Raw genomic sequence first — 21,356 nt, 5'->3', positions numbered from 1 at the left:
CTGACAGTGAGGATGGAGAGAAGTAAAAAGGGTCAAGAGTATTTGCTTGGCCACTTCCCTGGTGGTCCAGAGGTTAAGACTCCATGCTTCCACTACAGGGCACGTGGGTTCGATCCCAGGTTGGGGAAGTAAGATCCCACATGCCGCGCAGCCCAGCCCCCCACAAAAAAGCACTTGCTTAAAGCGGGGAGGGGCAGAATAAGCAAGATTTAGGGATCAGCTGACCGGGGATGAGCAAGAGGGATGAGAGCCTCAGAGGAGTCGAGGGCGCCAGCCTGGGTGGCTCTGTGGATGACAGAACCACCAAATGATACTGATGACACTGGTGGGGGAAAGGGAGGAGTCTCCCCTTGGATACGCTGAGTTCAGACACCAGGGAGACATCCAGGTGGCGAGCTTCTAGAGGTAGGCGGTTAGATATGATACACGCGTTTGAAACCTGGGAGAACGTTAAGAGCTGGAGGGCTAGATTTGGGGGTCATCCGCTTACGGTGAGGGAGTTAAAATCACAACAGGACTGCCTGGGACCAGGTGGAGAGAAAAACAGCAGGTGAGAGCAGCATCCTGTGATCCCCAGCACTGGCGGGGCTGGGGAGAAGTTTGGGGAGCTCCAAGGAACAGAAACAGCTACAAGGCCGGGCAGGCAGGGAGTTCTGAGAAGTGTCTGACAGAGGCCAGTGCAGGAGAGAAGTCCAGAAAAAGATCAAGACTGGAGAACGTCCCCTGGTGTGTCCCTTTGGGAGCCGCTGACACGGTGAGAAAAGTTTCAGTGCAGTGGCAGGGGCAGGCTCAGGGCTGGAGGAAAGTGAGGCAGAAACGTGAGGTGAGTGAAGACGGTGCATGTGGGCCTTGCTTTGAAGAAGCTTGGCTCCAAAGGGAAGGGAAAGGTGATGGGTGAGGACACAGTTAGAACGGGGAGGACCCGAAGGTGCTTATAACCTGTGGAGGAAGGACAACCAGAAAGGCAGAAGCTGAGGATGCAGGAGGGAGAGGGGACGCTGGGCGCGCTGCAGGGGAGAAGGGGCAGCGGGATACGGATTTGACTTGAACAGGACTCGATCTTATCTTCTGAGACCGGAGGGAAGACGAGGGCAGAGAGAGACGGACTTAGAGACACCACAGAAGTTCAGGCCATGATTTTCTTTTCTTTGAATGAACCAGGAGTTCAGGGTGTCTCCTTAGAGTGAGGAATCAGGGCCAGAGGAAAGTCAGGATGGTTTGGAATAACTGTCCAGTAAAATGAAAGAAACAATGGACCAGTGATAAGACATCAGCATCTGAACAGCTGGTTCAATTAATGCCCATCAGTGCGTGGACCCTGCAGAACTGTGTGAGTGACCAAGGCTGGGGTTCTGTGGGACGTGGGGATGGGGGTCTAGACAGAAATGGGGCTTGGACCTGCCTTGGAAAGCCTGAGGTGCTGTGAGGCCCAGAGGGGAGAGGAGAGAAGCCTTTCCTGGAGCACTCTTCTGGCAGGGCAATGGCCTGGAGGGCAGGAGGGAGAGGCCAGGCACCCTGCAGGCCGGGGAGAGCATACCAGCCCTGGACACCCTGGTACCACCTGCAGCCGGCCGTCAAGAGAGACTCCTGAGCCAAGCGTGGCTGCCACCCCCAAGCCCATAAACTCCCTCCCCGGGGGCCACGGAGGTAATTTAGCATCTCCGTCACCAGAAGCTTTTGCATTTATCAGCGGAAGCTGCATGACTCCTGGGCTGGAAATCATAAAGCTTTAGGTGTATTTCTCTTGAGCTGACATCCCCTTATAAATAATACAAGGAATGCTTTTATTTTTTGGCAGAAGACTGCTTTCTCTCTCTCTTCTCTTTTTAGAGTGACCTTCTTTCTCAGTCAAGTTTGGGAATGCCCAAGGGACTCATTTCTTGAGCCCTTTGACGGGCCAGGGAATCCGGGGGGCGGGGGGCGGGAGCACACAGGAGCCTTGTATGCTATCCTGCCTCCTCGCACAAACAACACCCAGAAGATCTGGTAGCATCTAGTCAAGTTTAAAATGCAAATTCCCTTGACCCAGAGAATCATTTGCCCGTGTGCATAAGGATGTGTGCTTTTTTTAAAAAAGGCTTACAAGTTAATAGCAAATATCCTGAACTCAACTAAAAGTGAAACAAGAAGACTGTAGTTTAATAAACCCATGGCATCATTTAAAGATCTTCTGCAGGAATGTAAAAGAATGAGATAGACTTATGTGGACTGATAGGGAGAGATCTCCACGGTATATTGTTGAGGCAAAGAAGCACTTCGTAAGAATTTAGGTAGAGCATAATATACATAAAATAACATCATACCATTTATGTGTTTTAAAAGCCCATAAAAATGCTATGTATTTGCTACAAGTACATTTATGCTTATAAATACACAGAGAAAGATGTGGAAGGATACATGCCAAACTGAAGATGATGAATACCTTTGGGAAGGGAACTGAGGTTGGGGTGGTGGCCAAGAGGACTGTAGCCTTCTCAGATATAGTCTAAGTTCTTAAAAGGGAGAAGGATTTACAGATTATAAAGCTGGAGGTCAAGGCACCTGAACTCTGGGTTAGTCCTTACTATAAGCTTAGGTAAGATATTTCCCTCTGCAGACCTCAGTTTTTCCCATTTATATAATGAGAGAATTGGACTAATAATCCGGTGGTCCCTTTGAACTCAGAAGTTCTAGAACCTTTAAATTGTAAATGTATTCCAAGGACAGGGCTTAAAATTTTCAAGGCTTAATGCCATGGAATCTGGCACTCAGTAGGCACTTAATAAATATCTTTTGGATGGATGTTGAATATTGAATAAGGATCCTTATACAGGTTTTTTTTTTCTTTTTTTGTGTGTGTGTGATACGCGGGCCTCTCACTATTGTGGCCTCTCCCATTGCGGAGCACAGGCTCCGGATGCGCAGGCCCAGCGGCCATGGCTCACAGGCCCAGCTGCTCTGCGGCATGTGGGATCTTCCCGGACCAGGGCACGAACCCGTGTCCCCTGCATTGGCAGGCGGACTCTCAACCACTGCGCCACCAGGGAAGCCCTACAGTTTTAATATTAGTAATGGGCCAGCTCTTTGCCAGTAAAACTCTGCCAGGTGAGTGATCCAACTCCTGGATAAAAGTCAGAGAGTCATGGCAGTGTGGCAAACACAAATATAGGCTTCAGAGGCGTTCAAACCTGGGTTCAAATCCTGCCTCTTTCACTTACTTGCTGAATGACATGGAGCAAATTTCTGACCCTGAGTCACAGTCAACGATGAGCTGTGACCAAGTACAGTTAGTATTTCTGCTCAAGTGTTGATGTTATGGTCAGCTATTCATTCAACAAACATTTATAGAGCACCATCTGTGTGCCAGCCCAAGGGACACCAACATGAAGAAAACTGACAAGGAGCTTACGGTCTCTTCTTGCCTCCTGCCCCACTGCTGTCCTTGGTGCAGGCCCCTCTGCTCTGAACTGCAGCTGGACAAGCCTGAGGACTTGGAGGGGGAGCAGGCAGGAAAAGGGGTACCAGGCTCTAGAGAGGGCTGCCTGGAGGCGCTGCCCGAGGCGCAGCTACAGGAACTGGGGTGTGGCCGTCTTTGCCTCAATCACTTGTTCCCTAAACTCTGGGCCTCAGATCCCTCTTGTGCCACATGGGGGTAATGACATCAGTCTCCTGGGGTTACTCTGGGCATCAAATAGATACCAACACTAATAAGGCAGCTAATTGTCTTGAGCTCTTTCTAGGGCTCTGAGTGCATTCTCTCATTAACCCTGACAATGATCTACTCACAAGAAAACATGAACAGAGAAGTTAAGCAACTCGCCCCAAACCTATGGTTACCGGTGGGGGGAATGGTGGGGGGGGGAGGGATAAATCGGGAGATCGGGACTGACATATACACACTACTATACATAAAATAGATGACTAATAAGGACCTACTGTATAGCACAGGGAACTCTACTCAATACTCTGTAATGACCTATGTGGGAAAAGAACCCAAAAAAGAGTGGATACATGTATATGTGTAACGGATTCACTTTGCTGTCCATCTGAAACTAACACAACATTGTGAATCAACTATACTCCAATAAAAATTATTTAAGAAAAACCAAAAACTTGCCCCAAATCTCACAGCTTCAGAGGAGCGAATGCAGGATTGGAAGCCAGATGCTCTGACTTCAGTCCGTGTACTGAAACCACTGCGGCCTCCCACCTCCCACTCAAATGGGTTCCTTATCATGCACCCTAATATAATTATAGTTATGAAACTTGGGTACTATGTTAATGAGCTTTCACATTCACCTCTGGCTGCCTCCAGTTCTGCTTCTGCTGCCTTATACATTGGCTGATGGGGAACAACAGACGTATTCAGTTATCAGGAGAGAAAAAGTCCTCATCATTTGGAGTTCACAGAGGACATGACTCTTTCTCCACACAGGTCTTTGTTTTTAATTAAGAGCGGTAATAAGCTTGCTTTAATTAACTCCCCCAATGCACCCCATTCTCAGAGCCTCCCTTTGATATTTTCGACATCAAACCTTTCAGCCTAAGATTATCAGCAGACACGTGCCAGACATTTGCCATTTCCCGAATGTGCCCGAAAGCTTGGAGTGTACTTGCACCCCTTTCTTTTTGTAGAGACAACTCCCTGCTTCAGAGCAAACACGTTTCAAGTCAGGAAGGGGTTGTCTGCGTTTGCTCCATTAGTTTGTGATTTTTCTTTCTACCTTATCACATTGGTTCCTCTGTTATCACACAAGCAGTGTGCATTTCATCTTAATTACGCATCTGCTTAATCCATAATTTCTGATTTATGGCCATTAGCTCCTAATTACAAGAGGGCTGCCCTTGAAAAGGAAAACCAAACGAGCTGGGCGGAATGGAGCTGAAAAGCAAGAGGAAAGATGGATTTAAGTCCTACAGCTAAGGCTAAGCCCCGGGGCCCATTTGTTGGAGCAACTTATTGTTGCTAATCCTATAGATTTGTGAGGGTCCCATCTCAGGCTGTGACTGAATTTGTCTCCTTCTATGGTAGGAAAAAAATATAAAATTCTGACATTCAAACAAAGCTGAAATTTCTGAGGAGGAAATCATCCAGCCTAACAGTTTTTATATGGACTCCCCATTAAAAGAAAAACAAAACCAAAAAACTTTAATATGTTTATAGAGAAAAATTTAAATCCAAAACTATCTATAAGTGGAAAACTAGTGGGATTTGCCTTAGATAGAAAACAACTATAATAAATCCACAGCTATTTTTTAAAATGTTCACCCCCTGCTATTTAAAATCATCTGGAAAACTGTGCTTTAGGGAGGGCTGTATTAGATTCTCATCATTTCACCTGTTTGGAGCAGTAAATACAATTATATTTCCTGTTTTACAGGTGAGGAAGTGAAGGCTCAGAGAGGGTAACTGGTCTGCCTAAAGTCACACGGCTAGGAAGTGGCAGGGTCATACCTCAAACTGGACCATGCTTGTCCTTGTCTAGGACAGAGGAAATGGAAGACTTGAACAGCAACCTTCAAAGCCTGAGATTCTTTCAGCTATTGGTCATCCAGAGGCAGCAGGGAGATACTCTTACCTGGGGCTGAGGATACAGCTGCTGATGGCTGACTGTCGAGAGGGGGTCCTCACCGTGTCTGTGGCCATGGACAGAGTACAACTCAACCAGGACTGCAGACTGCCCTCTGGCTGGGAGCTGAGGATGGAGACGTTATCTCTAGAACCAGAATGCAAGATATTGTCAACATGATGACAACCACAGGAACAGCAGTAACTAGATAGTCACCCCTTAGCATGAGCCAGGCATTGTGCTAAGTGCTGACATGCATAACTTTTAATCAGTGCTCACAAGACCGTCCCTGAGTGGTGGGAGCCAGTGCTGTACCTCTTACATAGATGAGAGTAACGGGATTTGGGGAGGCCAGCTTGGGTCTTGACTAAGGTCACCCAATTCCAATGCCCGTGCTAATAACCACTGCTCTTCCTTGGGAAGATGAACACTCTAATATGGATGCTGTGGTATCTCTAATTTTGGAGTAAAGTTTGGCACTGAATTTCATACCCAATGATATGGTCATGGAATATGTCAAGTGTGAAGGCCTTAACTCCTTGCCTACCTAAACTGGAATGTCTTTGGGGACAGAGACTTAATTGTAGGCCCCCTATTTCTGAAAGCAGCACAGGGAGAGGCCTGTGTGGGCCTCTCACTGCTGTGGGTATTCAATGATTATTTTATTTTCTGGTTGATATAGTCACTCAAATATCTATTATATATAATATATAATCAATTTATACATTGATATATACACAAATTTGTTTGTTTGCTTATAGAGCACTCTATGCCAGGCACCATGAGAAGGAAGTATAAACATGAACCCAACAATGGCCCTGCCCTCAAGACCCCATTTTAGCAGAGTAGACATCTATATAAATAACCATAAAAGAAAATTATCAATGCTGTAGATAAAGACAAGATAGGTTCTAAGGAGGACAAGGAGGCAGCCTTGATTTGCTTCTTGGAGGCATAAGGGAAGGAATCAAGTAGTGGCAGTTGAACTACATCTTGTTTGAAGGTTAGGGCTTGGCTACACAGGCCTGGAAGGAATAGCACACACATAGGTATGGAAGGCACGGATGATATGGAAAGCAGGAGTCCCAGGTGGAGGGGGAAGTAAGGGTCAGAATGTGCAGGGCTCAAGTGTCAGTCTAAAAAGTCTCTTCTGAGGCAACGGGGAGCCACTGACAAAGGTAGGTCATGGGCTGCTCTTTGTCTGTGAGAAGCTGGACGGTTCAGTAGTACATCTCCGGGGCTGTATGTTATGACCGTGGAGTCAGAACTCTTGTGGGCACTGCGGATAACTCTCCAGGTGGGCGTGGACGTTTCTTCTGCAAACTGGACACAGAGGGCTGGGGGCTCGTCTTTGGCTTTGCTGTAATTGGCTCAGTTCTACTCAGGGTTAACTTACGTCTCTTTTCTGCCACTGCCGCTACAATCCACTGCTGTCTGGACACTAGAAGAAGGCACAAGAAAGAGTCTGTTATCCTTGTGCTGCCAGGGGCTGGGGAAGAACCCAGTCTTTGATGTTAAATAAACTTGGGCTTGAGTCCCACCTCCAACCTTTGCCACTGTGTGATCTTAGGCAAGTCACTTGTCTTCTCTGAGCCTCCTGTGCTCTTTTGTAAAATGTAGCTAATAATGGGCCTCCTCCCCCAGAGCTGTGGAGCAGACTGAGATAACCCTTATAAAGATCTCAGCATGGTTCTTGGCAAATAAGCAATGTTAATTAAAGGGTAGCAACCATTACCACTCCTCTTGTTTTAGTACAACTAGTACTGCTATTAATAGCATCGTAATTGTCAATGAGCACAGCATTTGCTCTATATTCTTTGTGAGTGCTTGCAAATCAGACACGGGGATGCGATGGTTGGCTTTCCCAGTGCATTCTGGGAAACTCTGAGCTAATTACAATAGTAGCTATTCTCTTGGGAGCATCCCTTGATTCAGCAAATACGCATTACATGCGATCCCACTAACTACCTTGCCAGTCTCCCTCCTGGAGTTGAGGAAGCTGACACCCTTGTCCCAGGTCACGCAGCTTTGAATCCCAGGTCTGTAAGAGCTACTCAGCTCATGCTCTTCATCAGAGTGCAACCACCCAGTGTACGGGTGCAGACACCCAAACCACAAACCTCAGACACCTGAGCCGTCATTTTAATCCTGGTTCCTCAGGCCGGGACCTCCCATCTTTATTCTTCAGTGAAATCTGGGCAATTCCTTCCCAGAAGCCCTGGTCACTTCCTCTGAAGGATGCACCTGCAGCTCCTTGGTCCTTAACCCTCAAGGGCCAGTCACTCTCGGGGTCTCTACTAACACCTATTCATCCCCACCAGACTGAAAGAGTCCCTCACAGACCAAGAACACATCTTATTCGTCCCTTTAGCCCCAGGGCAAAGGCTAGAGCAGAAATTCTCTCAGACGATGCCTGGTGAATCCAATAGAAGAGGGGTCTGTAAATGACGGCCAAGGGCCAAACCTAACCTACACATCTGCTCCTATAAATAAAGTTTTATTGGAACACAGCCACCCCCACTCATTTGCATTTTGTCCACGACTGCTTTTGCTCCACGATGGCAGAGCAGAGTAGTTGCAACAGAGACCACATTGTCTGAAAAGCCTGAAATATTTACTATCTGGCCTTTTAAAGAAAAATTTGTCGACCTCTCCAGTATTAACAAAAAGCACCTTTTGTGAACGACCCCTTGAGAGGCAGAATAATGACCCCACAGATGTCAACATCCTAATCCCTAAACCCAAGAACCTATGACTGTGTTTCCTGACACGTTAAAAAGGGCCGTGAACCTGGAGGGGTGGGATAGGGAGGGTGGGAGGGAGACGCAAGAGGGAGGGGATATGGGAACATATGTATAACTGATTAATTTTGTTATAAAGCAGAAACTAACACACCACTGTTAAGCAATTATACTCCAATAAAGAAAAAAAAAAAAAACAGGGCTGTGAAGACGTGGTTAAGGATCCTGAGACAAGGAGGTTATCCTGGATTACTGGGGTGGGCCAGTCTAATGATTCCAATCCTTAAAAGCAGAGACCTTTTCCCAGATGTGGTCAGAAGAACACATGGCTATGGAAGAAGAGTCAGAGATGCAACATTTCTGGCTTTGAGGATGGAAGGGGCCACTAGCCAAGGAATGTGGGTATTCTCTAGAAGCTGGAAAAGGCAAGGAAATGGATTCTCCTCTAGAGTTTCCAGAGGAACACAGCTCTGCTGACACCTTGATTTTAGCCCAGGGAGATTAAACTGACCTCTAATGAATGGAACTGTAAGTTAATAAGCCATAAAATTTGAGCTAATTTGCTATGACAGCAATAGAAAACCCCTGCAATAGAATAAAAGTATCTTTGTGAGTGACCCTAAATCTTCTTGAGGATCTATACAAATTTTTTCTGATACAGCTTTTAAACAAACTATTTAAAAATACTTAAAAACTTTAACTGAAGTGGCCAGTGTGAGTAGAACCAGCTTTATTCCTGCTGGTGGCCCGAGTCTCTTCTAAGGCTCTATGTGCTGGGGCTGCAGAAGGAACACCAGACTGTGAGGAAAGGCAACTGAATCCTCGTGTTCTCACTGTATAGCCTTGGCCTCCTCTCTTCTCTGTTCAGGGTGTCCGGTGTGTGAAATGAGGCATTTGAGCCAAGATGCTTGGATGCTTAAAAATTATGTGCAATGGAGAGGATGCACTTAGGCCCCTAGAGCAGGAGTCCTGGGCCTTTTATGAGCATTTTTTTTTAAGATTTATTTTTATTTACTTATTTAGGCTGAGCCAGGACTTAGCTGCAGCACGCGGGATCCTCTTTTTCAGTTGTGGCACGTGAATTGTCAGCTGTGGCATGCATGCACAGAGTCCTACTCACTGGACCACCAGGGAAGTCCCTATGAGCATCTTTTATGAAGACCATGGAACTTCCATTTCCCCAAATGCACAAACACAGACTCAAATTTTAGTGCAGTATCTGAGGGTTCAGAGTATAATTTCTAGAACTCGTGTGTGGACACCCCCTCCCTCGACGTACTAGTTCACAGGCCCCAGTTAAGGACACTGGTTCCAGCTGATCAACAAAGCTAAAATGTGGTAGGCAAGGGCCCTGGGAAGCGGAGGGAGGGGCTTGCGTGAACAGGGCTACATCTTCTGAAACGCTCAAAGAAAGACAAAAGAACTGAAGGGTATTGCGGCCCAAGCCGTAGCATTCAAAACAGTATGGCATGCGCCTTAAAAACAGAGAGGGTGGGCTTCCCTGGTGGCGTAGTGGTTGAGAGTCTGCCTGCCGATGCAGGGGATGCGGGTTCGTGCCCCGGTCCGGGAGGATCCCACATGCTGCGGAGCGGCTGGGCCCGTGAGCCATGGCCGCTGGGCCTGCACGTCCGGAGCCTGTGCTCCGCAACGGGAGAGGCCACAGCAGTGAGAGGCCCGCGTGCCGGAAAAAAAACAAAAAAACAAAAAAAACAGAGAGGGTGAGTTGTACCTGGAACAAGGTTTCTCATGCCCGCAAGCAGGGAGGAAGGGCAAACACGGGCCGCAGTGGGGGTGGGACTTGAGGCATGATGATAGAGAGGGAGGGGCTTCAGGCCTATTTCCCACCCCAGGAGTCCATGACCCTGATTACAAGAGGGTGTGCCCAGAGATCCTGGTGGGTGCCTGGGCAAGCTAATGTCTCCATAATCCTAAGGCAACTGGCCTTGAACTCTGCAGGAGACAAAGTCTGGGCAGCTGGGAATACTTCCTCACCCACTTCATTGGTTCGATCTTTAATTGAACCCAGCACAGGAATGTCTGCAGAGCACAATGCAACTAACCAAGGTGCAGGTTGGTGTTAATTCAACTGGCACAACTGGACATCTCAAAGTAAATGAGTCTCTAGCCTTGGGGGAAAGAGCCCTTTCAGAAGGGAGCAAATTCAAACACCGAGTCCACCCATGGGGAAACGTCCTCTCTCACTCCGATCAGAGGATGGCTGTACTTCAACCTAAGCTAGAATTTTCTACAGGAGTTTGCTTTGGTGTAAAAGATGGGGTTCTTCTTGAAGGAGTTTAAAACCCACTGACCCTTCCACCACAAGAAGAAAGAGACTCTGGACTTCAAGCTCCATGAGGCAGGTCCACGTTTGCCTGTTTGCGACCATACCTCCTGCCCTGACATGGGAGGTTCTCATTGATGATGATGATGATGGTGATGATGATGATGATGTTGTTTGTCTGTTGGGTGGGCAAGCAGAGGCCCAGGAAGGGCAGGTGACCTGTCCATGGTCCTGATCTCCTTGGCAGTGCAGCCAGCACTGGAACATGACATGTGGTGCCTGGTTTTCCCCTCATCTCCTGACATGTGGTCAGTGGTTCTTTCTCTTGACTTGGTGCATGTGACTTTTCAAGAGGAACTTGGGCCAGGCACTTGTGGACAGGGGGATTGCTGATGAGCAAGAGAAGTAATTAAAAGTCTTCTGCTGTATTCCTTTCAGGGGAGTCTTTGCTAGGCAACTCCAGCCTGAATACAAACATTGCCTGGGAAGTAACACATGAATGCACTGGCACCACATCACAGTGACAGACACAAGTTCACCAGGATGACAGACCAGTTCCTTTGCAGAGAACAAAGACCTTGACAACGGAAAGGGGAAAGATGGGGTATGGGGCTTCCCTGGTGGCGCAGTCGTTGAGAGTCCACCTGCCGATGCAGGGGACACGGGTTCGTGCCCCGGTCCGGGAGGATCCCACATGCCGCGGAGCGGCTGGGTCCGTGAGCCATGGCCGCTGAGCCTGCACGTCCAGAGCCTGTGCTCCGCAACGGGAGAGGCCACAACAGTGAGAGGCCCGCGCAAAAATGTTTGACACGAGAGCAGAGCTTAGTCACTGGAGTTGTGGGTGATGGGGTCAACCTGGAAATCAAATCCCAGCCCCATCACTTATTGTGTGAGCTGGGGCCAGTTTCTTGACCTCTCTAAGCTCCAGTTTCCTCTTCTGTAAACTGGGGGTGATAATGGTTACCAACCTCGGAGAGGTGTTGTGAGAACTATGTATGTGAGACAGGTAGGCTGCATGGCCTGACACAAAGTAAGTCCTCAGGAAAGAGTATTAGCACAATGATCATGGTGCCCTGTAATGCCAGAGTGGATAAAGCAGTTTGGAGCCCTCATTCCCCACGACCCCCACTAGCTGGGTACCCAGGCCTTCCAAGCTAGAAAGATGCTTAGAAAGACAGGTGTCCTCTGTGGCATCATTTAAATGTGCTACTCGGCATGAGGGCCCTGTGATGTAACTTGGATGTCTTAGAATAATGGAGAAGTGCTTTAAGTTCTTCCTTCTAAGCAAAATTAGAAGGTAAGAGAGCTGTGGGAAAAGAGATGTGGGCAGTCCCAGAGCCCGTCCTACTTCGTAGCAGGGACCGTTACAGTCTGACCAGAGCCTGGGCCCACGGATGAGTAAGTTAACTCAGAATTATGCCCTCAGTGGCAGCTGCAATCTTTGGTTAGACCCAGATCTTTCTACGTGTCCTGCCGCAGCCTTGTTTTAGCCAAGTTAAAAGGATGTATGTTGGGGGCTTCCCTGGTGGCGCAGTGGTTGAGAGTCCGCCTGCTGATGCAGGGTACACAGGTTCGTGCCCCGGTCCGGGAAGATCCCACATGCCGCGGAGCGGCTGGGCCCGTGAGCCATGGCCACTGAGCCTGCACGTCCGGAGCCTGTGCTCCGCGGTGGGAGAGGCCACAGCAGTGAGAGGCCCGCGTACCGCAAAAAAAAAAAAAAAAAAAAAAGGATGTATGTTGGAAAATGTACAACTTACACTCAACACAGCAACAGAGGACTCCTTTCCAGGGCCTTCATCTCAGATGGGGTCAGCTGGCGTGGAGACACTCTTGGCTGACCCAGGAGTCAGGGTTCATCCACTGACCTCTCCACACTCCGCCCCCCCCACCCCCCCGCTCCGAACTCCCAGCCAAGGTGATGACAGAGCAGCTGCAGACCCTGGGCCAGGAATCGATGGGGCTGTCAGCTGATGCACCCCTCCCTCCATGAGTAATGAGCAGGCTCCAGGCCTGGGGGAACAGCTTAAAGCATTTCTCCATTAATCTAAAGAGGTTGACGCCACAGTCTAAGTTACACCGCCAGGGCCCCGGTGTAGGCGGGTGCGCGTTTAAGTGCTGCCGCACCGGCCACCTGGCTTTCTGAGCACGTAGCCACGTTTCCAGCCTGGAAGGGCCGTTACACTCGGATCTAATACCCAACATGGGGAAATGCAACTTTTCATAATTTGAACAAGTCTCCCAAAGAAATTCACCTCCAGCTGAAGCACTGCTCACTCTCTCTCTCCCAGAGTGGGTTTGAATCCTAATTGAGAGCTCAGGCTCCAATCCAACCCTCTTTCCCCAGGCGATGAGGCAATTAAGAGGGGACTGCAGGGCTGAGCTGTCAGGATGGGCAGGAGCTGGGGCTCTGCTCTGGACATGGCTCTAGAACCCAGTGGCGCACTGTATTTCTTTGTATTGTTGATAACCAACTTAGCTGCACTGCGGCCAGACAGCATGGTTTGCACGACACTAATCCTTTGGAATTGAGACTTGAGAAGTGCTGAGGCTTGTCTGTGGCCACTTTTCCCCAGTCTTCCCTACTCCTATGCTATTATTGAAACCCACTCCCTGTGGAAGTTTCAAATCTAAGTTACAAGACAGCGAGTCAGGACCAAGGCCTACTGAGCATTAGGAGATGCTTCCCGAAAACCATCGTGGGCTCAGGGCTGGCTTCGCAGGCTTACAGCCCGTGCCCAGAGGGGCCTGTGCTTGGTGTGACACTCTGCTGTGACTGCCTTGGAATTCCGAACCTATTCTGAACAAGAAGCCCTGCGTTCTCATCCCACGGTGGACCCCCAGATTGTGCCCGTCAATCCTGCCTGGGGTTCTGGGGTGCTTCACGGGGACACTGTGGGCTTCCATGGGCCACTTCAAAAGGGGAAGAAAGGTGGGAGAGAGGGAAGGAGCAAGAGGAAGAGAGCCTTTCTTTCCCACTGATCTCACTCGGGCACACTGGTCAACCCTCACTTCCTAAAACATTCCTCATTTGCCCTCACTCTTCTCCAGAGCTCCCGCGTCTGGCTCCTTCTTCTTTTTTTTTTTTTTTTTTTGCGGTACGTCGGCCTCTTACTGCTGTGGCCTCTCCCGTTGCGGAGCACAGGCTCTGGACACGCAGGCTCAGCGGCCATGGCTCATGGGTCCAGCCGCTCTGCAGCACATGGGATCCTCCCGGACCGGGGCACGAACCCGCGTCCCCTGAATCGGCAGGTGGACTCTCAACCACTGCACCACCAGGGAAGCCCTGGCTCCTTTTTTTTTTTTTTTTTTTTTGTGGTACGCGGGCCTCTCACTGCTGTGGCCTCTCCCGTTGCGGAGCACAGGCTCCGGACGCGCAGGCCCAGCGGCCATGTCTCATGGGCCCAGCCGCTCTGCAGCATGTGGGATCCTCCCAGACCGGGGCACGAACCCATGTCCCCTGCATCGGCAGGCGGACTCTCAACCACTGCGCCACCAGGGAAGCCCCTGGCTCCTTCTTTTAATCCAGGTTTCAGTTCAGTTCTTCCTCTCAGAGAGACCATGTCTACCTCCCGTGTTATTCATCAGAGCTCTGCGTTCTCTGTCTTCGTAATTCCTACTGTACCCTAGCATTTTATTCGTCAGTCTGTCCACTGTATTCATGGGCAGGGACACACACACACATGCCCACACACGCATGCGTGCGCACTCGCCCATCACAATGTGGGTTCCACGAAGGCAGAGACCATACCTGTGCTCTCCTCCCTCGGGCAAGTTATTCAATCTCCCTGTATCTGTAAGATGGAGAAACATAACAAGAAGCAAGTGGAATAAGACAAACACTCAGCACAGTGTCTGGTGTGGAACACGTAGAATCAATTACATGAATGAATGAACAGAAATGATGACGGCTGAGCCCCTGCCAGGTAAAAGGTACTAAACCTGGGTCAGATTTTTTCACTTACTTCTTATTATCAACCCGTCTTACAAATGAAGAGACTGAGGCTCAGAGAGGTTGAATAACTCACAGAAGGTCATGCAGACATGAACCGCTGGATTCCTGACTGGAAATCAGGCTGGTTGAAACACAGCGCCTGAGCCCTCCCCAAGCTGCCCCCACTTCCAGTTGCAAGAATCCCATGCATCGCCTGGGCTCTTCCAGGTACAAGATGCATTTCTTCACAGCTGGGGTTCTATGATCATTTCACCCCTCACACAACCCTGAGCCACAGGTGAGGGCCCCTCCAATGTCAGGAAGCATGAGTCAGGTACTGGGCGGACACTGAAGATTCAGATGAGGAAAAGGCACCAGACGTCCAGCTGAGATGAAGATGTAAAGCCCCAGAGACAAAAGATCATGAAAATGCAGACAGAAAGCTAGGGTTCAGGTTGGATCCCTGGGGGCCCAGGGACTAGAGCTCAGAAAAGCTGGATGGGAACCAGGGGGTGAGCACGAGGCTTGTCACCTGGAGCAAAGACAGATAAAAGAATCTCCGATTAGGAGGAGGGTGCAGGCAGGGTCCCTTTAAGGCCTGAGGGGATCCCCTATAAACAGAGGCCGGAGTGATGTCTCTAACCACCTGTGACCTCACTGCCAGGACCTCATGCCCCACGTGAGAACCTGCTCCCTGTTCTCTGTCACACCTTCTGTCCAGCCTGTCCCCGCACCTCCAAGCACGGACTCTCTGCCTCTTTCCAATCTTGTTATTTTTAGAACTTTTATTGTTTATTAGAAAAGCAATCTATTGCTATGCAAGTAAAAATGGTTTAAAAGTTTTGCTCATTCACACACAAAGAAAAGAACACAAAATACTAATATATATAGCCATTAATTCCCATTATGATTAATGCAAAAGCCCTAGCCTTTCTATTAACGGAGAGGCCAGCCAAGCATCGAGTGGGTAATACTGACGCCAGGGGTTTGTAATTACAGATGTTAGTGCTGTTATGACACTAATAAAACGGGAGGAGGGGAGGCGGAGGGAGTTCTTGAACGTGACCTTGAGCTGGAAGCAGCTGCAGCATCAGTAGTAGCCATTTCACCAGCAATTTGGCAGCTGTGGAAACTAGCAGGGTGTGGTAGAAATCCTTACAATATTTGCGTGGGAGCCATTTTTGCACAAACTGAAGCCGTTTGAGATAAAGCTCTTGATTTAGAGGCTAGAACATGGCAAGTCCACTGGGTTTCTGTCACACTGATGCTGAGAATGAACATCTTCATGGGAAAGTTGGAGGCTACACGCTGCTGAGCAGCTGTCACCAGCCCAGGAATGCATCAAGGAGAGAATGTGCTCATGGCCTCCTATCGGGGTATAAAGTACATGACTTATATGCGCAAGATGTCCCAAAGAGGACGCCAGTACAGCTAGGGATGTGTGTGCATGTTCGTTGCAGAAATTTGAGAAAATCTATATAAGCCTGAAAAAAATAAAAATTTAGGTCACCAGTAATGCCTTCCCAATGTATTAGAACGTTGGTGTGTTTCCTTCCAGTCTTTTTTCGTGGTCAGCTCTAACACAGACGCCTGGTTCTTCCCACGGGCTGGACCACAGCCCACACACAACTCTCTCCCCTCCCCTGCTGCCCGGCTCACCCACACCTCCCGCCAGTCAGCAGCTGGCCCTGCCCACACCCCAGTAAGAGGTGGCTGGCTGGTCCTGGGAGGAACCACACCTGACGGGTAACTCGGGGCATCCCGCCCCTCACCGTCTCATTTTCTCCACAAAGAAAACGTCTCTCCCTGTCGCCCAGGCTTTGATGCAGAGGCTGAGATGGAGGTGGAGACGCCGCAGCAATATGGGCAGCTATGATTTCCAGAGACATAACGTGTCAAGGCTACAGAGGGAGCTCAGGGCGACAGGACGCCACGGGCCGTCCGCAGGGTGACAGCCAGGGCTGTGTGCCCGCTGGGACACCTCCAACCCCTCCCAGCGGGGCGGCCCACTCGTGGCCTGTGCAGCTTGAGACTTGGCTGGAGTCGGCGAGAGGCGGCCTATCTGTCTGCTGAGGGAGGAGAGAAGCCCTGACGTTGAAGCTGAGGGCCAGCGCTCTAATCTTGCACCCTTGACCAGCTGCTGCCTCTGTGAAATAACGCTCATTATCCTGTGCAGACACGGCCCACACTCCTGCAGCACTTACCTGCCCCGACGCTGGTCACCTAGTGACAAGTCACAAGCTACGAGGTGGGGAGTGAGTGGAGTATACAGAACGTCCCCTCTGTAGGTCAAAAGGGGTCAACTCTTGGCAATTTCATGTGGTTTGCCCAGTAGTGCTATGTCCACTTTACAGATGAGGGAATTAGGCCCAGACTGGATGTGTGACCTGCCCGAGATCACACACTGGAGGACACTTTGCAGCCATTCCTCCAGATCATCTCCCCAAAGCCTCGGTGAGCTGGGCTCTAGGCGTTTGGCGATAACACAGAGACGTCACCACCAGCGGCAAAGCATCCTGTCTCTGCTCGCGTGAGGTGGCCAGTTATTCCTCCCACACCCTGGCGCGCCTGAGTCCCCGGACCCCCAGACCCCAGACCTGAGAGGGGGAGCACTGTCCACTAGAGACTGCAGAGCTCCCCAGGCTGCAGCCCACCTGCCACGCCCAGCCCCAGCCAGCTCCTGGTAGCTTACCTCTCCGTGTCGCTGTCGCTGGACACCACCTCTTCCAAGGCTGCCTGCAGGTCGGCAATCCGCCGGATGGACGTCTCCAGGTCTGTCTGGAGGGTCTGTCTCACTGCGGCAAGCTCCTCCACGTACTTCTCCTGGAGACAGAGACCATAGCACACGCTGTGTCTCGCCTTGGGCGAGACCCCCACCTGCCTACGAGGGCTCTCGTAGGGGAGGAGCCTGGCGTTCACTGGGACCCTGTGACGTGGTGCGTGCCCACGAGGGGCTCTCTCTATGGACAGGCTTGTGGACCCTCAGATGCTCTGGATTTTACAGAGGAGGAAGTGGATGCCTGGGGGCTCCAGGGCACGGCCCCACACAGAGCTCACTCACCCACACCAGGGGTGCCGGCCCCAAGTGGACACCCTGGATAGATGGGTCAATGGATGAGTCAATGAAAGTTTCCCAGGAGAGTTGCGGAGGCTGGTTCTGGAAGCGGAGCCTCTGTCCCAGGGATGGATGTGGAGCGGGAGATCGGGGGGAGGGCAGAACAAGAACGGGTCCCTCACAACTCTGTCACCTAGACCCCCACAACTTTCCATCCTCTAAGGCAGCAGAAGGCAAAGGTGGAAACCCCAGTGGGGATCCCCGCGGAGCCGGCCAGCACCGCTGGTGTTCACTGAGACCTTTCCACGCCCAGCACTGTGCTCAGCGTTTCATGCTCCTGGCCTCACTCACTCCTCACAAGTCTGGCACGTGGCTCTTTATTACTGATCCCATTTCACAGATGAGGAAATGAGGCCTGCGGGAGCGCGAGCCTGAACTGGAACTCGAGCTGGAACCCAAGCTTGGTGTATCTGACTCTCCATGCCCATCCCGTTACTTTCTGCCCTGACTGGATATTTGTCCAGACTCTCTGGAAAATCTCTTTCATTTGTAACGTTATTCCCACACTCCTCCCCTTTAGCACAATGACTGTCAACTGAGGGTGTGTTTGCCCTCCAGAGAACATCAGGCGACGTCCAGAGGCATTTCTGGTTGTCACACTTGGGAGTCTGATGGCATCTAGCAGAGTAGAGGCCAAGGGCGCTGCCCAGCATCTTACAACGCACAGGGCAACCTCCACCATGAAGGGTTACTTCACACAAATGTCAACAGTGTCCAGCCTGAGAAACCCGGGGTTAAACCCAGAAACCCACCTTCTGGGAATTAATCCCATGGGGTATAAAGCAAAACACAGAGCAAGGCTCTGTACCCGAGGATGCCTGGGGCAGTGCTCCTGATGACACGAGAGGCTGAGAGCCGCCTTGTCACCCAGCAACTGGGACTGGTTATGGAAATCACAGCGCGTCACTTTGATGCTATTAAGCAGACGTCAACATTAGAAGTAAGGATGGTGGCAGCACGGAACGCCTTCTGTGAAGTAACGTTAAGCAAGCAGGAGAGAACAGAGAATATCGTGCCCAAGTCTACACGCAAATAGCACACATGCAGCTGGGAAAACACCTGGAGAGCTGAGAATATTTATGGATGGGAGCAAAGAGGGGTTACGGATAGGATTTTTCTTTTGAGCTGCTCTAATTATGTCACGTTTCTTTTTTGACTGCTGTCTTTTAATGAACTTGTATATACCAACTGATGAGAGTGTGAAGGGGTGAAAACATAAGGATTGAGGGTCAATCTAAGTACAATTCCTCCCAGCTCCCCACGCAACCCACTAGCTGCGGGACCGTGAACGGTCCACAGTCCCTCTCTGAGCCTGGGATTGTTTTTCTTTATTTTGTAGATGAGGAAACCGAGGCCACTGAAGTCACTCAAGGCTGCAAGGAGCAGAACCCCGGTCTGCCCTACTCCCAGGCCAGTGATCTTTCTGGGGCTCTGTCTGCCCGCCCCAGTGAAAGCCAGCGGGGACCAGGGCTGCTCCTCGTTACGGGGACATGCTCAGCTCTGCATAGCAGACCAGCTTGTCCATTCATGGTATTGTAAATCTGTGCCTTTACGCTGATTTTGAGTCTTCCCCAATTTGAGAGAGACAGCGAGCAAAGACCAAGAAAGCCAAAGAAGCAAGCCTAGCTGACGATAGAAGGAGTGGTGTGGAGAGGTGGGGGAGCGGTGCCGCTGGTTGAAACTGCCAGCTGTGAAATCCCCATCTTGGTGCTGACAAAGTGAGAAACGGTCTGCGGCAGGGCCCTCAGGCAGGAGGTAGGGCCCCCAGGCAGGAGGTCGGTGGACTGTCAGAGGAAATAACACACCGTGGGACGGCAGGGGGGCGGGAGGGGGGCGGGGGGTGTGCGGGGGGTGCTCGCCCAGGATGCAAGCCTGTCAGCTCAAAAAGACATCTAGGAAAATGGCTGGGCACACAATCCCAGGAGATTACAGGAGCACCAACCGAGCACTGCTTCTTGCTAGTGGGCCAGGATGACAGCGTCCCTGGGAGGCGAGGGGACGAGGCACCTGTGTATCTGTAAGACACGGAGATGCTACCCATGTCCATGTCTGGGCCATTCCAGGCACGTGGTGAATGTTTCTTTTAGAGATGAGGAAACTGAGCACCAGAACAGCAAAAAGACCCACCCAAGGTCATGCAGTCGGGAGACCACAAAACTGGGCAGCCAAGTGTTGGGTTCTCAGGTGAGGCCCTTAGGCCACACGAGCTGAGAGAGAAGAGCCCAGATGTCCCCTCCTGGTTGTGCCTGGGTGACCTTGGCCCACATCAACATCACACGGAGGGAGCAACGAGGTCTTACAGTCTCGATCCGCACGAAGCCTCCTGGCGGACAGAGGACAGGGAGGGGAGGGATGCTGGGTCTCAGGGACAGGTGGCTCTGAGCCAGGACCAAGCAAGTGAGCAGAGGGAATAGGGACCTGAGATGCATCAGATCCATAATATCATGAAAGTGAAAGTAGGCTCTGGAGCCAGGATGCCTGGGTTCGAATCCCAGCTCTACCACTCACTGGCTGTGAGACTTTCATCAAGTTATTCAACCTCTCTGACCCCCACGGGTAAAATGGAGGCAGCCGCAGTGCCCTTCCCAGGGCTGTTGTGAGGATCGAATGAGCTTGGCAGAGAGGAAAGGCTTGGCCAGCGGTGGCATCGCTACGTTTTAACGCTCAGAGGAGAACGACGAGCAATTGGGTGGGTGTCCCCACGTCACCGGGGGGGTTTGCCAAGGTCACTCAGAGAATAAGGAGGCTGGCATGCAGGGCTCTGAAAGCTTTCTCACCAACTGCAGAGGAAAGACGGGTGGAAAGCAAGGGCAGCTTAGAGGATGAGTTAGCTAGACAGAGCAAGGAGAGCTGAGAGCGAGAAAACCATCAACACACAGGTGAGGCCTGTGGTGCCAGGGACCTGCCGCTACCGCCACCCTCCACTATGCCCCTTGCCCTCCGCGCCCCACCCCCATCTGCCTGGGGACGCGCCTCAGGCTCAGCAGGAACCTCCCAGGGAGGCAGATTAGGGAAATTCAGAGTCTGTGTAATCAGCAATCAGCAAACCTTTCCTGTTTCAACTTGAAAACCAACTAGTCTGCTGATTGCCCAGACCAAGTCATTAGGCGAAATGGATGTGGTGCACACACTAGTCTCCTGGGGGCAGACAAAACAAGGCCCAAGCCAGAGATGGCTTGAGAGACATGGAGGGTGGTGCACCAGGAGAAGGGGGCACAGGGGAGGCCCCCTCTGGGGCCTTCTTCCATCTCCATGACCAGCAGCGCTCAGGATCGGGTCAGGACTGCTACGCAAATGGGATTGTGTTTTGAGGCCAAGTATGAGCTTGGTCTTCTCTGTTTTACTCTCTCTTTGGGGGCTTGGAGCAGGAAGAAGTTGCGGGGGGGAATTAGGGAACAAAAGTATTTAGACAGTAAGATGTGTACAATAGAAACCTACTAATAAATATACCATATGTCCATATTGCTCCGCAGCTACAATGTAGTGATATACACGGTAATAGACACACAACATACTAACATAGATTATTATATATTCATTTTATATATATATATATATATATATATATATATATATATATATACTGTCATACCATTCATTCAATAAGCATCTACTGAGCATGAACTATGTGCCAACAGCACTGATCTAGGCACAGGCAGTATAGATAAAATCCTAACTTCCATGAGCATCATTCTTTCAGGGCCCTGATCTTTCTGTATTGCTGCCATCTAGAACAGAG

General features: G+C 50.4%; 1 protein-coding gene across 2 annotated transcripts in view; it reads right to left on the bottom strand.

Moving 5' to 3' along the window:
- MYO18B (myosin XVIIIB) overlaps positions 1 to 21,356 on the bottom strand; it is a 226,492-nt gene that overhangs the window by 15,150 nt on the left and 189,986 nt on the right. For both annotated transcript variants that reach the window (XM_060118779.1, XM_060118780.1), the window contains exons 39-41: positions 17,195 to 17,325; positions 6,946 to 6,990; positions 5,559 to 5,696 (exon numbers count right to left, since the gene is read on the bottom strand). In XM_060118779.1, the coding sequence (XP_059974762.1) occupies positions 5,559 to 5,696; positions 6,946 to 6,990; positions 17,195 to 17,325 (314 nt within the window). The remainder of the gene's footprint in view (positions 1 to 5,558; positions 5,697 to 6,945; positions 6,991 to 17,194; positions 17,326 to 21,356) is intronic.

Source organism: Mesoplodon densirostris, chromosome 15, assembly GCF_025265405.1.
Source record: "Mesoplodon densirostris isolate mMesDen1 chromosome 15, mMesDen1 primary haplotype, whole genome shotgun sequence".
NCBI lineage: Eukaryota > Metazoa > Chordata > Mammalia > Artiodactyla > Ziphiidae > Mesoplodon > Mesoplodon densirostris.
This window is presented reverse-complemented; position numbering and strand designations above follow the sequence as displayed.